Source organism: Polypterus senegalus, chromosome 6, assembly GCF_016835505.1.
Source record: "Polypterus senegalus isolate Bchr_013 chromosome 6, ASM1683550v1, whole genome shotgun sequence".
NCBI lineage: Eukaryota > Metazoa > Chordata > Cladistia > Polypteriformes > Polypteridae > Polypterus > Polypterus senegalus.
This window is the reverse complement of record NC_053159.1, coordinates 122,852,244-122,873,472: the sequence shown is the minus strand read 5'-3', so window position 1 is coordinate 122,873,472 and position 21,229 is coordinate 122,852,244. Positions and strand designations below refer to the sequence as shown.

The following is a 21,229-nucleotide window of genomic DNA, read 5'->3' as shown; positions in this document are numbered from 1 at the left end:
AAAGAGGTTAAAGATTATGGAAGTACTAAAATTCGAAAGTCTCAAAAAACTGATAGTAAAGATCACATTAGCGCTAACAAGCGGAAATTATTACTCAGTGAAATAACGGAACAGCGAAAAGAGAATATATGGACATTGGTGATATGACAGAAGTACATAGATATTGTTTGGCTTTAAACTTTAAGACGGTGACTTGTAGATTGTCTAATTTGTGTTGGCATCAGGGAAAAGTACTGTTTCTTCCCAATGAAGAGGCCTATCCACAAAAATTAAAAGAATTGTTATTTGGTGAAAGTAAAATCCACATACACCAGTGGCAGAGACACGAAGTGGCTGGAGTACAGCGCAGGCCGCGGGGTGGGCAACCAAAGTGAGCAGGGGAAAGGTCCCCTAGTGTGTATGGATGTGAACCGAGGCAAAAGTTTGGCAAACTTTTTGCTCGTAAACTGAGTTATACGTGTACCGAGACAACTGTGAACCCAGGTTCCACTGTGTGTCTGTGTGTATATTATATATAACTCAGTTTACGAGGAAAAAGTTTGCCAAACTTTTGCCTCGGTTCACGACCACACATTCGATATACGAACAAGCCAGTTTCCCTTTAGGTTTGTACATGTTCAGTCTCTCCCTGTGGAGCGAGCGAGCAAGAGAGAGAGAGCACGACTCAAACACACAGGCGCGCCCAAGAGAGAGAGACACACACACACACACACACACACAGAGGCCCTCAAGACAGATGCACACACACACAGGAGCATGAGACAGAGGCACACACACACATAGGCACACACACACACAAGACACATGCACACACTAAAGAGAGAGAGAGAGCGAGCGAGCGAGAGAGGGAAGGCTGGACGCATAAGGTAGAAAAGGCTTGTTTTTGTTTTCAGTTCTGTTTACAGCGATCGGGTCATAGCGTGCATTGTGGCAATGTTACTTTTCTTGGTAGTTGATTAAATTATGGATTTTTCAAATGTTCATTTTTTTCCCTGTGCTTAAAACTCAATAAAAAAAAAAAAAAGTGTTTTTAGCGAGCGGTTCCTAGCACTATAGCGCGAACTATTGCGTTGTTAGTTTTCTCTGTAGTTCAAGGTTTTTTCAGTGTTATTCAACTTTTTTTACATTTAGTTCACTATTACGCTGTGCATTCTATGGTATAATTAACTATATTTGAGCTTAAAAACTAAAAAAATATATATTTACATACAGTTTGTACAGCCTGGAACGGATTAACTGTATTTACATACAATCCTATGGTGGAAATTACTTCAGTTCACGACCAAATCGGTTTACGACCAGAGTTTTGGAACGAATTATGGTCATGAACCAAGGTTTCACTGTAGTTTGTTTTAGGTTTTATTTTGTATTAATACCTGCTTTATCTGGAACTGACCAAAGAATTACTTTGTGTGTTGTCCTGTAAAATTTGAAAACTACATATATATACAGGTACATACATACACACACACCCCACCCCCCTCCATACATATCTTATATATAAACGTCGTGGAAGTTGAAGTGTGTGGTTGGTCCAAGTGGTGCAATATATACACACATATACATATTATGGCGGGACGCCTGGAGGATTAAAAGACCGGGAGAGACACAATACTTCCCCCAAGACATGAGGGGGCAGCCCCCTTGGTTTGTTTCAGGACCACAGGATCAGAGCTTGGAAGCTCAACTTCCAAGGGGCCCATGGAGCTCAGGAAGGAAGTACTTCTGCCACACTGGGGAGTGTTGCCAGGAGAAGATCCGGGGACACCTGGAGTACTTCCGGGTCCCCATGCAGCACTGCCACCACACTCAGGAGTACTGCTGGAAATTAATGGGGCAGCACCCGGACCAGATCTGGGAGCACTATATAAGGAGGCTAGAGTCAGGAGGAACAGGACAGAGTGCGGGAGAGAAAGAATAGAGAAGAAAAGGACTGAGTTATCGTGGGTGATCTGTGTCGTGTGTGCGGTGCTGTATAAAAAGGGAAAGAAAATGAAACTGTGTTTGCTTTTGAGACTTGTGTGTCGCGGTGTCTGTCTGTGTCCGGGCTGATCTTCCACTATATATATATTTTTCCCCCACCCCCGCCAAAATGGACTAAATCATACTCTTGGTTTAACATTTCCTGGGTTTATTCTTTCGGGACTGTTCAAGTTAATATTTTAGGTTTATGGTATTTGAACTGTATTGGCAGTAGATATCTCTACTTTAATCTTTCTACATCACTACTGGGGGGCTTGTTTTGTTCTGGATGTGCTCTGTCTCTAGGCATGTCAGAGGACTGGGTATTGGGGAAGTGTGGTTCTGCCTCTCTTGGGGAGGTAAAATGGGGGGCAGGGGGAAAGAAAGATAGCCACCCACTTGTAATCTATCCTTTTTACCCCCACAACTGTAAGTGCCAACACAACAATAGGCTTCACTGCCATAACTCCAGGCATAATTGGAAATTAAAGTTAAAGCTATCATATGCAATAATATACTGCCTTAATTTAAGACTATAAAATGATAAAAGTTCAGAAGCAATGTCTCGATGACAAAACAGTGAGCTCTGTGAGCTGGAATGACAAAGGTCTCAATTATAAATTAAAAAGGATGAAAGCATTCCCTCACTTAACAGTTTTAAACTTCCACTGACTGAGGAGATTGTTCCTCCCCCACACTATGCAACCATTCAATACCACCAAACGTTAACATTATACAAAGTTATTGTCTGTTATACCTGAATTTTTATCACTGTTTAATTTAATATTGTTTTTATCAGTATGCTGCTGCTGGAACATGTGACTTTCCCCTTGGGATTAATAGAGTATTTATCTATCTATCCATCTATCTAAATGTTAAGACAGTACTTTTACAGGAGACTCGTAACGGGTGACCCTACAATGACCTAATGCAGGTGGTGGCATGGCTCTACCTTTCAATTTTATGACTGGGAGGCAAATATACAGGCTACAAAATCCTGGACATTGACGCAAATTGATGAACACATACGCAAGCTTGGTCCACAGTACAAATAAAATCCTGCAGAACTTCTTTATATTCCTAGCTTTGTACCCCAGTAAATACAAGTTATCGTCAAAATACTAACAAGTCAATTGTCTTTCACTCACTCAGAATAGGGAACCAATGTAGAAAGCACTTCAAGACAGAGAAGCTTTTATCTGAGGCACCTCTACATGAAAACTACCTTTGTGCACCCTCTCAAACCTGCACAGTTTTCAATTTTTGGAAAACGTAAGTAATCTAGGGCAAAATCAAACCTGTGAATGTTGCAATCAAGCTCCTCACTGGGTTACATGTGGTACATTTGGGCATGCACCAAATTATGATCATTCTGGACCAAAACCTTTAAATGCTATATCTGACACCTTTAGTGTCACAATCAATCCTAATCCAATCACAATGCTTTTCGGTTTACTCCCGGATAAACTTAAAGTGGAGAAGGACAAATAAACTGCCTGTACAGTACTTCACTACTAGCATGTAGACTTATCTTGCTTAACTGAAAGAATCCTAGCCCACCTCTCTTAAGTCAGTGGGTAACTGATGCTATATACTATGTGAAACTGAAAAAACAAATTCCCACTTAGTGGATCTATTCAAAACTTTTTAAAACCTGGCAGAATCTAATCAATAACATTTTAGGACAAGCACTTATGGGGGAGGAGGCTTCTCTTCCTTCTTATTAGAAATAATAAAGTACATTCCCCCAAAACCAATCCTCTTAAGCAAATTAAATTCTTTCACTAGGGTAGATTTACCCAATTTATATAAAATAATTTCTAAACTGAGACCCTCCACTTGTGTCCTTGACCCAATACCAACAAGTTTTTTCAAAGAAGTATCTGATGTACTAACTGAGAGTGTTCTTGACGTAGTAAATTCATCATTAGATATGGGGGTCTTCCAAGACTGTCTTAGATATGGGGATCTTCCAAGACTGTCCCCTCCTCAAGAAAAATAATCTCAACTCCTCCATTTTTGAAAATTTTAGACCAATTTCTAACCTGACTTTATTAAGTAAAATCCTAGAAAAGGCAGTCATTATGCAGCTAAATGATTACTTGAATAAACATGCTGTTCTTGACAAGTTTCAGTCAGGTTTTAGAACAAATTACAGTACAGAAACTGCACTCAACATAGTAAATGACTTTCGGGTAAATGCAGACAGAGGCCGTTTATCTGTTCTTATCCTCTTAGATCTGAGTGCTGCATTTGATACCATTGATCACAATATTTTTAAAAATTACCTTAGTCAGTGAGTGGGCCACTCTGGCAGTGCCTTAAATTGGTTTGAGTCTGGGCCTGCACCAAATTAACATTCTGGACCAAAATTTTTAAATTAACTTTCAGACAGCCTTGGTCTCACAATCCCTCCTAACCCATTAACAGCTGTGTTTGGGGTTCTTCCAGATTGGTTTAAAGTGGAGAAGGACAAAAACTATGATTGCATTCATTACACTTTTGGCACGCACACTTATTCAGATAAACTGGAAGAACCCAAACTCTCCTGTTTCAAGTCAGTGGGAAACTGATGTGTTATACTATTTGAAATTGGAAAAAATCAAATACACAGAGGATCCGTACAGACTTTTTTCAAAACATGGCAGGATCTAGTCAGTAACATTTTAAAATAAGCTCATAAAGCACAGAGAATTTATTAATTTAGGTATGTTTACAAGCCTTAAATTTCACGCCGTTTGCCTTGCTCTCTCTCTCAGGGGTGGGGATCGATTTGTCCTTAACTCAATTTTTATTTTTGTAAAAACTTGATTGATTTGTATGGATTGCAATAAAATTAATAAAAAAAAATTGGTTTGAGTCTTACTTGACAGGTAGAAAATTCTTTGTTAGTTGTGGTAATTATACTTCAAAGACACAGGATATTCTATATGGTGATCCACAAAGCTCTATCCACTGCTCTTTTCAATCTATATGCTTCCAGGTCAGATTATCTCAAGGCATAACGTGAGCTACCACAGCTATGCTGATGACACAGAACTGTACTTCTCAATAGTGCCTGATGACCCCAACACTCTTGTCTCACTGACATTATGTCTTACTTGTGTGTCTGAATGGATAAGTTGTAATTTTCTAACTAAATAAGGAGAAATCAGAACTCTTGGTGATTGGCAAAAATGGATATAATGAGGATATTAGAAATAACACAATTAGGCTTGAAAGTTAAGATAGAGGTACAGAAACTAGGGGTAATTAACTCTGACCTAAATTTTAAATCACATATTAATCAGATTACTAGGACAGAATTTTTTCACTTAAGAAATACAGCAAAAATAACTTGTGGATTACTGCAACACACTCCTTCGGAACTACCCAAAAAAGGCATCAATCGACTGCAACTAGTGCAGAATGCAGCTTTCAGAATCTTAACTAAAAAAAGAAAATCTGAACACATCTCTCCAGTTTTGATGTTACTACATTGGTTACCCGTGTCATTTAGAATTATCTTTAAAAATGCTGCTTATAGTTTACAAAGCCTTAAATAATCTCGCTCCATCCTATATCTCAGAACGCCTTTCACATTATACTCCAAATCGTAACCTTAGATCTTTAAATGAGTGTCTGCTTATAATTACAAGAGCTATGTTAAGGGATGGGGAACTCTAACTTGAAAGGTCTGTATAGTTTGTACTATAAAAGCGCTAAACCTGTATCAAAGGTAGTATCTGAATGAAAAGAATGCCTTCCTGTGGTCTCCCTGAAAGGTTAAGACAGAAAACAGCAGAAAAGCTGATCTAAGGTAACACAAATGACTTGGTGTTACAGAAACTGTTTAGTGCTATGAAATATAACAAATTTGTTTTTCTTCAGGAACCATGGAATAGTTCAGATGTGAATTATCTGTGTAGGAGGAGGTGTTCCCTGCAACTGCCACAATAATTACTGCCTGAAATGGATATTTTTCCACATTACTGCCTGGTACACATTCATGTCACTGGTTGGATAGCTTTCACCATCAATGAATCATGCAGGCTTTTGTTAAATAATCAAGAACAGGCATTTGCTAAGTGTTGTGGTTTAATGAAATTGTAAAATTCAATATGCTTCTAAATGAAGTTTTGTTCAATAAGCTTTATATACAACCCCAAAAGAAATATTGCTTCTTTAACTAAATATGTCTTGTTTAGTCGTCCTCCATTCTTAACAAGCAGGTAAGGACGACAGGCATTCCAAGGCAGTTCTGGCTTTTTTTACCTGAAATAAGTTTCAGGGTATGGTAGATATGCTCACTAATCAAGGCACAGGACAATGGTGACATACCATATTTTGTGAAGCACATGCAAATAAGAATTTCACTGTACTCTGTACACACAAAAATAATGACCCTGTAAACCTAGAATGTACTTGTAAAGGACAACAAGAATATGGCCAAACTATAAATGGGATGTCGGATTGCAAATTACTGCAAACACACGTTGCTAATGTGTACTGTTCATATTGAACTTGTTAAGATATTAACAATTATGTATATTTTAGGCTTTAACTTTTTAAACTTTAAGACAGCCAAAAGCACGCAGACCAGTAACACTGTAGCAGCACTGCTGCCTTGCAACAAGGAAAACAAGTTTGAATGTTCTCCCTGTGTCCTCAAGGGTTTCCTTCAACAGCCCAAAGGTTAGGTGCACTGGAGTTACTAAATTAGCCATAGTGTGTATGTGTGTTCACCCTGCAATGGACTGGCACTCTGTCCAAGTGCTGCTCCTGCCTTGTGCCCAATGACTGCTGGGATGGTGGGGGTTTCAAAAAAAATGGATAGAGTCAAAACAAAATGTAATATCTCAAAATTTACACTGTATAACGGACAAGCAATTACATCTAGGAGAAAGAGATGTCATGTTTGTATATGACCATCACTCCCACATCTGTTCCAACGAAAATCGAAATGCAAAATTCAACCCACATGAGAAGAGATATTCAACTGAAATATTCTGATCTCCATTTAAAATCCCCACTTTATATGGTCTTACTGCTAATCATTAATTTGATTACTTCAAAGAACAAATATACAGAAGCAACACCTGACCTTCCTTTTTAGCACAGTGTGTTTCAGCATGAAGCTGGAAGCTATCCAATTTAACAAGTTCAGCAATGTGTCACCCATTTTCAAATCTACACTAAGCAGCAGTTTTTAAAATAATACTTGCATTACCACCTTAAAACTTCACAAAGCAATAGCACAGAAAACTTATCTTTAGAGGTACATAGGCATTATACAAACATAAGAGCTCTAGGGAGTATGGAAATAAAATCATAACATTTGCAAATTAGCCGATATATATTAATATTGCTCCATTGGATTAACAGTGTGTGCAGATTATTTTGCTTTTAATTAAAAGATCATATTTCAGTACTACATGCGAAAAATGCATTTCATCGTTCTAATCTCTTGTATTGTCTTTTCACATGACATTTGTTCTACCCATTTTTTAAGATTCCCTTTAAATATAAAGAGTATCATTTGTGTAATTAACTATAATCAATTAACTGAAATTTCATTTTAATCTGAGGTTACAAGGAAAGGATACAAAAATATATATTCACCCATTGCAAGAATTGCTTAAATCAATAATTGTCATAACTAAAAAGCCTATCCCAGCAACACCAAGCATTTCCAAAGTTGGAATGTAAAATCATTAAGAGGAAAAATAAAAAGCTAAAGATAATTTCACAAAATAAGAAAGCTTGGACAAAACGAACTCGGACTACTGACAGAAAATCAACTTCAATTTTGATTGACCTTAAATATTAAGGGAGTACTAAACCCAAAAATTACATTTTGTGAGCGTCTCTCTCTCTCTCGTTTGTGTGTGTGTGTATGTGTGTGTGCATTTGTGTGTCGCACTTTCTCTCTTGCTCGCTGAACAGGAAATGCACAGGGAGAGATTGAAAACGTACAAACCGAAAGGGAAACTGGCTCGTTTGTATACTGAGTGTGTGGTCGTGAACCGAGGCAAAAGTTTGACAAACTTTTTGGTCATAAACCGATTTGTACGTGTACCGAGATGTTCGTGAACCAAGGTTCCACTGTACCTCTATACTGTTATCCTTTCCTTTGCATAGATTCAAACTGTTTTAAACGGTTGGTAAACAAACACACAATAAAATAAAAACACTGAATAAATCCTCAGTATAAAGTCATGCAAATTTCAAATGAAATACAAAGAACGACGCAACAAAACTGACATTCACTCAATTGTGGTCAGCTTATGCCCCTAAGCAAAAAAAAGGCAGGCACAAGAAATCCATTAGTGCAGCACTCGCTTGGGTCTGGGACTGTAAAGTCTGGCATCATGTGTGTTCTATAGAATGTCACTGCTTCAGATGGTACAAAAGATTAGTGGTATTAACTGTCTTTGTGTGGAACATGCTTTTGACAATTTGCAGTGAACGCTACTCTGCTTCTTGTCAGACTTTAAATACTCAAAATATCTCCACACTACCAAATTCCTCAGATCATTCTTTTCAATAATGTTCTCATCTTTTGAGCCTTGGCCTGTGTCTGCTAAGGGGTCTTCTTCAGTAATGCAGTTTTTTTCCACCAAGTTTTTGTTGACATTTTCTGTCTGCATTTTCTCTTTTATCTTGCTCCCAACTCCAGAGGTACTGCTGTGCAAGGCTCCTGCAACCTAGACATTAGCATGTGTGTTGCTGTCGTCTCCATGCTATTTGCAAACTAAACTGACATGGAAGTAACTCTAGTACAGCCACATGATTGGTTATGAATGGTGCTATTCTCACTATGATTGGCCTTTCAATGTATCTGTCAAAACGTGGATGAAATGAGTTATATAGACTTTCTATTGACCATGTCTTATGTTTCTATTAAGGAAAAGATATTTCGTAATAATCATCTTTGTCATTTTATTGCTAAGCCATACAAGTAATCCCCATGTCTGTTAACTAGTTGCATAGTCAAAACAACCATGTGTGCTTTTATTGCAAAAATATTAACTGTTACTTCCCTAAAACTTTACATTGAATTTAAACAGGAAAGATGTAATTCTCACAATACAATGCATTTGACCTTAAAATTCTACTATCTCCCTCATTCATTGCTTAGGAGTCCTACTTTCAATTCAAATGTACTGTATTGTGGAAAAAACATCTTTCCTGTTTCTTCCTTTATTTCCATGGATATTTTCAAAATTGTCACTGGACAAAAATGGTCACCGTTACTGTTCTATAAAGTCAAACATTTTTCTCGTTCTGCAAAAAAACATGGCGAAAATTAAAATTTAAAGAAGAGACTAGATAATTGTTTTCTCTCCAATTACTAAAAAGCACACGAGTAAATAACACTTAAAGAAAATATTGTTTCTGGTTGTAGTACTTCTTTAAATATACTTTATTATGCAACTTACAACAATTCCATTTTAGTCACTGTCCCACTCCATTGGGCCCTTCCTTGAGCAAGGCCCTTAGCCCAAGTATATCAAAGTCCAAAAAATAAATCAAAATAGTATCCTCAAAATGCAATTTACTTATCCCAGCAATTCTCTCATTCCTGTTAAACAATCTTTTATTACCGTGTCCTGAAAATTAGCAGATTTTTTCCTGGATTTCTAACATGGCAGCAAATCATCTTCCCTTCAATCTTAATTTCAGGAACAAAAAAAAGTCAGAGGGAGTGAGATCTGGATAAGGAAACAACTACTTTCTTTTTTGGTCAAAAACTCTTTGGTAACGCAATGACTGCATATATGCTGTCAGGATGCAAAATTCAGTTTTGTGCTCCAAACGCGTTTTCCTGATGCTTTCCTGCAGACACATCGCCAGTTCATTGTAACAGCACTAATTAACAGTGTGATCACATGGAAACTGTTTATTGAGAAGTCCATTAATATCAAAAATCACCATCACTGTGAACTGACATGACTGCAGAAGAAATAGTCAGAAACATTAATATCAAAAATCACCATCACTGTGAACTGACATGACTGCAGAAGAAATAGTCAGAAACACAAAAAGTGACCTTATGCCCAAAAAAATAATCCATGACACAGTGGAGCCAAACACTGTCTACATGGGAGTATACATATTCACTCTCCTCTTATCGGTGTGGGTTTTCCCATATGCTTTACTGAACCAAGTCCATGCCTCAACATAAAATGCATAGACCTGACACTCCATCCAGGAATGAATAACATCCAACGCTGCTAACTCTGGCTGCACCCACCTGTAATCCCATATAATGTTAAGCAGGTTCACAAAATATACCTATATTAAACACTAATTAACCCTGCAAATATATGCATCATCCATAGACAATAAGATTAGCAACTTGTTTTTTCACATACAACAGTAACAAAACCTCTCTATTTAAACAAGGAATTTCAAAATAAAATTGGTTTTACATTACACATTTAACTGCAAACATGAGTGCAAATCACAAATGCCTACTGTATAAAAATATTCTAGAGGCTAAAGGACAAGCATTGAGAATCACAGTAATATTTTTACTTTTTCATAAACAAAGCATAGGGAAAGTACTGTAATTGTCCAAAGATTCGTCGTTGACATTTTGATGAACCTCAATGTTTTAGACCTCAGAATCACAGTAATATTTTTACTTTTTCATAAACGAAGCATAGGGAGAGTACTGTAATTGTCTAAAGTTTTCGACTTCCGAGTCCGAAAATAGAATTATGCCTGTGTGTCTGTCTGTGTGTGCATGTAAACACGATAACTTGAACACGTCAACCAAATTTTGCATACAAGTATTACGGACAAAACGTATATTTCTATCAACTTTTAGACTATTTCGATTAACCAGAAATGGTACTTCACCTTTTATTCAGCTTAACTGTTATAATAATTGTTCCATATATTACTAATTTGATTTGAATTTTGTGGATGGTTATTTAATGTACATAATATAAAAATAAAATCATTGTCTTGCAGTTTACTCCTCAAATATCCATCCCCAATTCTGAGTATACAAGAGTCTTGGGGAGACCACTCCCGATTTATTATTTTCTATGGGGCTGTCAAAGTCCAGTCTTCCAGGATCAATGTACAATGATCGTCATTACCATTTTCTCAACTAACCATTGCATTTTCTTATCTATGTTTGAAAGAATGGTGCTAAAATGTAACGTATATACGGAATGCAGTCAAATAATTGCCCAGTTCAAAATAATGCAAATTAGTACAATTTAGCAACCATCTAAAAACTGACACAAACAGTAAACCAAATAATAATGAAAGGGATAATTTGCATAAAGTCTGCATAATTTAGAGGAGAAAATATTTACGGTTTGATTTCTGTTCGTTTTAGAGTTTAACGTGTGTACAATTTAAATGTTACGCGTCAAGGAGTCTGGAATGAATTCTGCATCTCGAGCATCAAATGACAGGTGCCACGTACATCTAGCTACTTACCCAGTAAAGCACCTTGCGCACCTGCAGTGTCTCCTGCGAAGGTGTGTTCACAGGAATGCAGGCGTGGGGAGGCATAGTCTCAACACACCCAGCAACATTATTCTTTCGGTCTCAGGCTATTACAATTTGATGTGATATTTAAACCCAAAAGTAACTGAAAGTCTACTGTACTTTTCAGGGTAACTGCGTTTCGTTTCCTAAAAACAGTCTTTCAGCGCTCTTGAATTTAGACGAATAACTCCTCTAAGTGCCCAGAGCGGCTAGCGTACCGGAAGAGCACGCGGAGTGTCATTAGCTGCTAAGTTCATTTGTGAATGACAATTTATTTTAAAACCACACATTGCACAGACGCCGCTTCGTTTCTGCATAAACCCTTAACGTCCGTCAAAACATATTTGCTCAAGATGACCACTATTGCCTCTGTATACAGATTCCCTTAAGATACTCTTAGATTATCTCGTCGATTCGTACTGTTTTCATTACTTAGTTCGATGTTCTTTTAATCGAACTAGACTCCGCGTTTGAGAGGCCGAAATTCTCCAGGATATCTCACTTCTCGTTTTTTCTCGCTCTCTTCCTAACGCTGAAGGTTAAACTTGGCGGCTAAGGAGACTAGTTTCTCTTCACTGCCCCCTCCACAAGCTACCCGCACTGTGTCCTACCTGCAGGTGCTCCTGGAAGCGGATGGGAAGTATCTGGGCCATCGTGGCGTCCACTGCTTCTACTCTCAGATGGTTCCTACGGCGACTTCTTCAAACGGGTCCAAAACCCAGTGCTTCGGAAAGGTGTTGCTTAGCGTCCAAGAATGGCTGTAGGGGCTGTTTAATGAAGAGGGGGTTTCCTTTGAATTAATATGCTTTATTTTCCTTACGAAGAAATAGAAACAAAAACAAAAAAAGACGAATATGATTAACTACTCTACTCTACCCGCCCTATACTTTATTTTTAATTTATGGTTTTCCTCAATGAAAAAAAGCAGTGGCCGCAACCCCGAACTCTGGAAACCTGCAATGGCGGCGGAAACAGCTTCAGCAGAGGAACAATCCGGAAACGACTCTGAACCGGGACTCTGCGGAGGGATACTTTACTCTCGTGCTCAAAGAATACATATCTTTGTCAGTCTGTATGATATTATAATTTTAGTTTTGACATATTTTGAATTCACAATGTTTCTATATGTATAAAAAAGTTATAGTCTCCCAGTAGATGTTCTGTTCATGCTATACTAGTTAACTTTCGGGGTACTATTTTTTTTCTGAATCACCTTCTGATTTTTTGCCACATCATGCGTCCTCGTGAAAGTACGTCATTTCCTGATTGGCGCTTGTCCGTTCAACGACCGTGCCTGTAGGGAGTTGTCACTTTAAGGGGCGGCTGTATATTTCCTGTGAAGTATGTGTACTCTTAAGTAATTGAATCCCAAACATATAAGAAATTTACTACTCCGATATCTGAATACAGCGTTTTGTCTGCAATTATCTCACCATTACATTCATTTTATTTTGTATATGTGTATGTGACAGAAGTAAAAAAAATCAGTATTATAATGACAGACGCTCTAAAATATTTAATGAAAATGGTGTACGATCCGTTCGAGTTTGTACATTCGATTCTTGGTTTGCCTTGCTGTCACCCATCCATTCATTTTCTGAACCGGTGTATTCCAAAACTGAGTTGTGTGTAGTCTGTCTTGACATTATCGGGAGGACGGCAAGAACAACACCGATCATGAGTGTTTCGGTCTTAAATGTTTTTATGGCATCTTTCTGTGTGCAGTTTACATGTCCTTAACATTCTTACAGGGGTTTGCTCCCATATCCCACAGACGCGCAGATTACTTCTTCTTCCTCCTCATTTGTTTTCCAACTTCTATGTGGGGTCGATGTGCTTGATCAAAAGCATCTCCAATTTTTCCTTCAGATCTTTTACTTTATCCATCCACCTCCGCTTTAGCCTCCATCGCCTCCTCTTCCCGTGTTATTTCCATTCCTATCTCTCTTTTGCCCAGATATTCATTGTGTCTCTGGTAATTGTAAATCGTGATTTTTGCCCGTCCATGGCTGATTCTATCGCAACACATTTGGCAAGAAACAAACCTGATTATGATTATCCATGTTCATCAGAATAGATCATCATTGCATTTGGAATTTCCATTAGTGCACTTGGTGCAACATGCATAAAAAGAGGAAAAAATGCAAGAACAAACATTCCTAAGATACTGTTAAGTGAATAAACATATCAACAGGACCCATGCATATTAATATACTGCAGTGTCGAAACATTTCTTCTTGTGTCCAGAGGTTTTTGTCATAATAGACCACATTCTCTTGCCAGAAGGAATTGTCCTAAGTAGTCCATATGAAGGATGGTTATTGTCAGCTATGATTTTGCTTACCTGACAATACTGGTAGCATGTAAATCCTGCAGTGATACCAACTGGCAGCCAATGGCCTTCTCTGTATTTTGCATGATACACTTCCATCTGACCTTTTCTTTGATTATGGCAACAGCATACTAGACTGTGATGGGGGAAGTGAGAATGAACTCAGTGATGGCAGTGTAAAAATGCTCCATCATTGTTTCTGTCTGGTCAGTTGCCACATAAAAGCATCCTCTGCTGAGCTTTCTTAATGAGCAAACTGATGTTTAGCTCCCCTTTAGATATCCTGAGCAACATGATTGTCAATAAAATGGAAACACTCCAGTGCATCTACTGGCAAATTGTACAGTGTTGTATAGTTCAGTGCAGGTGGATTACTCCTGAACTCTATTAATATTTCTGCTCTGTTTTATGCATTGCTTCAGATTGTACTGATTGCACCAAGACACTAACTAGATGATTAATCTTCTTCCTATAGACAGTTGGTGAGCACACAATGAGGGTTGTGTTGTTTGGAGATTTCAAGAGTTTAACAGACTGATGGCTGAAGGTGCAATCGTTGGTATACTGGGAGAAGAGCAGTGGAAACAGCATGTTGCCTTGAGGGGAGCCAGTACTAATGGGCAAAGGGTCAAGATATGTCTCTTCAGCTTCACCTATTGCCTCTTGTTGGACAGGAAGCCTGTGATCCACTGACAGATGGAAACAGGTACATTCAGCACGTGTATATATATATATATATATATATATTGTATGTATGTATGTAAGTATATATACTGTATACAGTATACAGTATATACAGTATATATAGTGATTCTTTGGGAGTGTGAAACTGTGCTGGAATGACATATAATTCAGTCAGTTAATTTGACATATTCATCGATATCTACTGTAGTTGTATCTGTAGTGTGTAACTCAGTTCTCAAGGCTTATATCCCATCTGACTAGAAGTCATGTAATGTGGCATCAGCTTAACGCTTGTGAAAGAATACCCTTGAGAAACTGGTCTAACTGTAATTCAGTGTTGACTTCCATGATGGTTTGCATAAAAAACTAAGATAACCCCAGTGGAATCTTATTTATTATTGAGCACCTGGTGACTCATTGACTATTACAGTCTGGTATAGCTTGGCCCAAACAAGTGCTGGTCGCCACTGCATGGGTTTCCTGTCTCTAAGATTAAAGGTGGGAGTGAGGTCCAGCACCCTTCAGGAAATGGACATAAAAAAACTTTTTCTCCATAGTTGCTTCATGTCAAAGCCTCAGAATGGCTGTGTGCTGAATATTTGGTGTTATGGTGGAGAGAAGAGTATGCTTTTAAATTGCAAGAAGGAAAATGTCAACCGTTGATTACAAAGTTCAAATGATTTACCAGTCTTAGAATGGTGGGTGCATTGTTTAATAGGATGTTACCAATTCTTATTTTTCTTAAGTCCTCAGCAGCTTGTGTTCAAGTTCAACTGTGGCCTTAGCAGTCAAGCAAATGGATTTGTGGCTGTGTGTTGTGGATATTGAGGTAAAGAGAAGTACTGAACAGCCAACTAATCTGCCATTGTTTATGAGTTAGCTAAGACAAACACTTGACTTCATGGGCAATGAAGTCAAGAGTCCAGGAAAATGTCTAAGAGAAACAAGTAACATGCTGGAAGGACACCCTGGGAATCTCTGTGAATTTCCTCTATAGAGACAGAGATTGTTGCTGGGAGAAAGAAAGTCTATTCTGTGGTCAAATATGGAGCATATGATATTATTTACTGTATATAAAGGATTTGGGTAGGAATATAAGTAACAAAATGGTTAAGTTTGCAGATGATACCAAGCAAAGTGGATTGTCAGATAATCTAGAATCAATTAAATCATTTCAGAAGGACTTGGATAGCATACAGGCTTGGGCAGATCTGTGGCAGATGAAATTTGATGTCAGTAAATGTAAAGTATTACATGTAGGAAGTAGAAATGTTAGATTTGAATACACAACGGGAGGTCTGAAAATCGAAAATACACCTCATGAAAAGGATTTAATAGTTGTAGTGGACTCTATACTATCAACTACCAGACTGTGTTCAGAAGCCATTAAGAAGGCTAACAGAATGTTAGGTTATATAGCACAATGTGTGAAGTACAAGACCAAGGAGGTTATGCTCAGGCTGTATAAAGCACTCTTGAGGCCTCATCTGGAGTACTGGGTGTAGTTTTGGTCTTCAGTCTAAAAAATAAAAGACATAGCAGAATTGGAAAAATTTCCAGAGAAGAGTGATTAGGCTGATTCCAGGGCTACATGGGATGGGTTTTGAGGAGAGATTAAAAAAGCAGAGCCTTTTCAGTTTAAGAAAAGGAGATTACGAGAAGACATGATTGAAGTGTTTAAAATTATGAAGGGAATTAGTACAGTGGATCGAGACTGTTACTTTAAAATGAGTTCATCAAGAACACAGGGACACAGTTGGAAGACTTGTTAAGGGTAAATTTAGGGAGTTTTTCTTTAAGCAGAGAACCATAGACACATGGGATTAAGCTACCAGGTAGACAGTAGGACTTTAGGGACCTTCAGAATTAGACAATGTTATTTTAGAAGAATTAGGACTGTCAGAATTTGTTGGGCTGAATGGTTTGTTTTCATTTAGATTGCTCTGATGTTCTAGCCTGTGCTACCCAAACTTTTACTGGCATCAGTACAATTGGATGTAAAATAAGAATTGAGATCCATTCAGATGTCAATTGCTAAGCACAATCAGCTCAGTGCTGAGTCACAGTGAAGGAAAGAATGAATATAATGATATACAAATTAAAAATAATGCATATTTTGTTTAATATCATCACAATTAAAATGCATTAAATGTCAATTTGTTCTCTCATATATGTCGAGAAAAACAGGATTATTGTTTGTAAGAACGTCATACTAGATGTAATGAGCAAGTTATGATTCTATACACATATACTGTACTGTAAATAAGTTGTCATTCAAATCCTATGTTTACATCTCTACTAAATTCCCATGCCAATTCGTACATTTACGTTACTGTTCTGTGATTCTGAAGGCTCCCTCACAGTTGACACTCGCTATGGTTGTGCATAAGCAGCAATGCTTTCCCACATTGGCAGCCTCATTTCTCTGACTGTCACCCATCAATTCTTTGTAAAGAGGTATATAGCTATAGAGCTATATAGAGACTTGATTTTTCATTTGTTGCTCTCAGCAGAGAGTCTGCTGATGATCACTGCAGGGTTGATTGGCAATGTCTGTGTATCTGTCTTTAATGTTACTTGTCCCATCATATAACACATCATGTAACATCCATGCAGGCATTGTCACTGGTATTATGAAGTTGTCTGTGAATGTTGGCTATGTGGGATTTTATCCTATACATAAGAATCAGTCACCTTGTTTTGAAAACAACATGTCCTTGTCAGCTGTTACATGCACTGAAATCCGATCACATAACTGATGCAGGTCACACACTTGTAAGATGATAGATTGAAATACAAGTTACAGTACTGCTTATTTCAAATATGTCAGGCATTCTTTTCTTCCCAATTTGCTCAATAGTTTTAGTACAATCCTCATAAAAAGCTTTACTTTGGACACTCTGTTACCATCAAGTGGTTAGGCCTGTAGATTAAAATTTCCACACACTCGGTACACCACTCAATAATCTTGAACTTGCCAGTCTGAATTATTTGTAGGTAGTTTCTACATATATTAGAGTTTTGTTGTGATAGGTTCCTTAGGTGACCCTATTAATTCCTTTATACCATTCATTACGTAGAATGGAACAAAATGCTCAGATCCCTGCTATAGCCCTCATAAGTTCCACTACCTTTTGTATCTATAACCTCAGGCAATAAGATAGGTCACTAAAACAGGCAGGAGGGAAAATTACATATTTACTCATCTATAAATTAACTTAAGGTTTGTAATTATGCCAAAACTGTAAAATGTGTGTTGGTAAAATAATGCAATACGGTCATGTCTTGCTTATTGACGGCATATGTTTTCAAACAGAGTGTCGTTAGTCGATTTTGTCATTAAGTGAATTAATGTATGGCTTGGGGTGTGCCTCTGTGTCTGATGTCATTTTTGCCATGCTGACTTTGAACACAAGGCAGCTCATCTGCATTGCTGCATTCCGTGCACAGTTCACAGTAAAAACTGTGTCATTTCATTTATTGTATCTCAATGGAAGCTCTGTCATTAAAGCCCAAAATCGTTAGCCAGGACATTGTTCGCTGAGTCATTACTGTACAACCTAAATAGCAATTAATCTTCCGTCCATATGCTTACTACCAGGTGGCTGGCTGTCTTTTTCTTTGCTACAATGTGGCCTTTGAACAAAGAGAGAGAAATGGCCTGGCCTCGTCTATGGATGGAAGAGTAGGGAGACCACTTCTCAGGATGGAAAATGGCAGAGAGAGTAATCTGCCTTTACAGGCCTCATTCATCCAGTCCTTGGAATAGTGGATATTTATGTTCCCAGTGACTCAGCTCAGGCAGATCTATACACATAAGGATCCTCTCCAATTTGGGATAAACAAGAAAGGTGGGATATACATGTCATTAAGTTGTAAACTGCCTTATTAAACCTGCCTTTCAGTTCTTCCCTGAGGGATGGGCTCATATAATAAAAAGTATTCCTGATTCTGCTACTACAAATAGATTGTTTCAAAGTCTTCACTCCCCAAGTTCAGCTCCCATTCAGTTCTTGTTTTGATATTTCAGATAGGAATCTAAATAACTGCATGCAAAATTTCTTATCTGATCTTGTAAGTCATAAATATCTCCAAGCAAAGACTGCTAGTACGGTTTTCCTCAATTTTAAGTTTACATATTCTTAGCTAATAACTTCCCCTCCACGTTATATAGGGTGGTCCAGATCTAATTATGTAGATCCAGATTATCTGGATGACTTTGTTTTATGCAGAGACGATTCTTCATGTCGTCAGTTCGCACACCTCTCGATGGTCTGGGATTTTTTGGGTGATTTTCTATGTAATAAACTTAATAAGTTAGAGTGTAATGAAAATTGCATAATTAGATCTGGACCACCCTATACATATTAAAATTTGACATTAATCAAAAAGTATTAATCTATATGTTAGATATATGTTCTCCATTACAATTAGTTATATAGTATATACAAAAATTTATAATAACAATAATTAATAGTTTTGCTCAAAGCAAAAACCTCACCTTTGTAAATTAATTATCTTCTTCCGGACTATTACATTTTCCATGTGTTCTTGGTTCTGTATTTTTTTTTTACTAGAACTGCTGCAGTTAGAATAAAGGTAGATATTTCTGCTTGCTTAGTGCAGTGTCCTAGGAGAACCCTTCGGACTACAGGTGTTTACTCCAACCACCTTCAGTTTTTCAGTGGACTCTTAGATTAATTAAGCAAGTTATTATTTCCCACTGTCTATGTTTTGGTGTCAATGCAGAAATGACAAAACTGAGTTTGCTAAATTTTTATTGGATTGTTTTACACAAGGATACCTTTTTATTTTGATTTTTTATAATTTTCATCAACATGATTTTTATTTTACTTTTCCAGGTGTCCCAGTAATGTATGCTGTTATTTACAAATATGCACACCAATGGATGTTGACAATGAAGTAGCTATAGCCTTTCAGCATTCAGGTTTTATTTTGCCCTGGTGTGTAGTCCACACTGTAAAAAAAAAATGTTATATTTACGGTAAGAAACTGGCAGCTGGCGTCGCCAGGATTTTACCGTAAAAAGAAGTTAACAATATTTTTTGGTCTACAGTACACTTTAAAAAATAATGTTAAATTCATGATAAAATACTGGCAGCTGGGTTGCCAAAATTTAATTGTAATAAATAAGGTGACAATATCTTTAGGTATACAGTATAATTTTGTAGTGAAAACTATTTGGTGTTCACAACAAACTCTAACAGAAGGGAATGTTTAACCATAACCAGAAATTCATGTTGTATAATAAATATGACTATCAATAAACAATATGTATTGGCAGGGTCAAACCCCAGTACACAGTTTGCAATTGCATCAGTTGATAAACAACAACCAATAGCAAGTATGTATCATTCGATTATACACATTGTAAACAATTCAATGTTTAAAGAAGTTACAGCACGTTGCCTGGTAGGGAAGTAAAGTTTACTCTTTTGTGGTGTATGGTGTCCTACTTATCAAATACAACCCACCATAAATCAGCTTCCATAACCTCAAAAAACCTTCAGCACGTGGGGAAAAATAAGTGTGGTAACTTAGGTTTAAGTTTTTTTCCATACTATTCAAAGGTATGCGGTTCACCGGGAACAATATTGTGAAAAGGGGCGTGTCCTTATGTAAATATTGTAACCGGTTTTACTGAAACAGTGATTTACCATTTTACAGTTTATGGTTGTTTACCTTCGTTATTTAATAGTTTTACACTGTAAAATTTTTTTCAGTATAACTGTAATGCATCAATAAACGGTATTTAGCATATTTTGAAGGTAGAAAAATATTGATTTTACAGAACTTGGGTGTAAAAAATAATGAAATTTATGGTTTAAGATATACAGGTAATTTTCAGTAGAACATAAGGTAACTTTCCTTTTTTTCAGAAAAGGTCCTTTACCTTCACCATTTACAGTATTTGTACCGTTAAATTTACTGACATTTTTTATAGTGCAGTCATTTTTAGTTGTCCATATTAGGATACAATCAAAGTAACACATGTGAATTAATAGATCTGATTGAGCTTCTTTCTCCTCTGTCCTTATCCTACTTAACTTTTCAACAGCTTTTGATAACATTATCCACTCCCTGCTTACCTCTTCCCTTGTTAAACCTTAATTTACTTAGTGTTTCTGCTTTGGTTTTTTTGAAGTTCTACCTTTTGGAGTCTTTTTGAGTCTCCTGGACAAACTCCTTGCTTTCTCCACAGGAACTTTCTACTGGCGTGACTCAAATATCACTAGTGGGTCTACTTCTCTTTTTTCTCCTTGTTCCTTAGGCAATGTCATTTCTTCTCATGGCTTCTCCATCCAACTCAATGCTGATGTACAGATCTTCCTTACACTTTCCTCTTACAACCCATTGGTTTCAGCTCAAATCTTCAGCTGTCTCTCTGACATCTCTTCAGGGATGAATAGCCATTACCTTAAAGTTGACCTCTCAAAGTCAAATATCTCTTACTTGCCCTCTAATTCTCCATCCTCAGACATGTCTCTAAGAATTGTCCTTAACAATGTTACCCTTTCACCATCAGTCAAAGTCACACTGACCAGGACACTGTCTTAACCTGCTAGTGATTCCAACATGGAAGTATGGAAACAAATATATCAGTTTGAATAGAGATATTGTGAAAATGTAAAAATGTACTGCACGATGGTGTACCAGTGCCTAATGCTCATGTTTAGTTGCCATCAATTGGCATTCATTTCATTAATGAATACATATGCACATTTCTTTTGTCTTTAG

The 21,229-nt window shown here is 37.3% G+C and overlaps 1 protein-coding gene across 4 annotated transcripts in view; it reads right to left on the bottom strand.

The window, feature by feature from the left end:
* Positions 1-12,445, bottom strand: part of LOC120531527 (clathrin heavy chain 1) — a 166,191-nt gene extending 153,746 nt beyond the window's left edge. For all 4 annotated transcript variants that reach the window (XM_039757011.1, XM_039757014.1, XM_039757012.1 and 1 more), the window contains exon 1: positions 12,066-12,445. In XM_039757011.1, the coding sequence (XP_039612945.1) occupies positions 12,066-12,107 (42 nt within the window). In that variant the 5' untranslated portion in view covers positions 12,108-12,445. The remainder of the gene's footprint in view (positions 1-12,065) is intronic.
* Between the last annotated feature and the right edge of the window lie 8,784 nt (positions 12,446-21,229).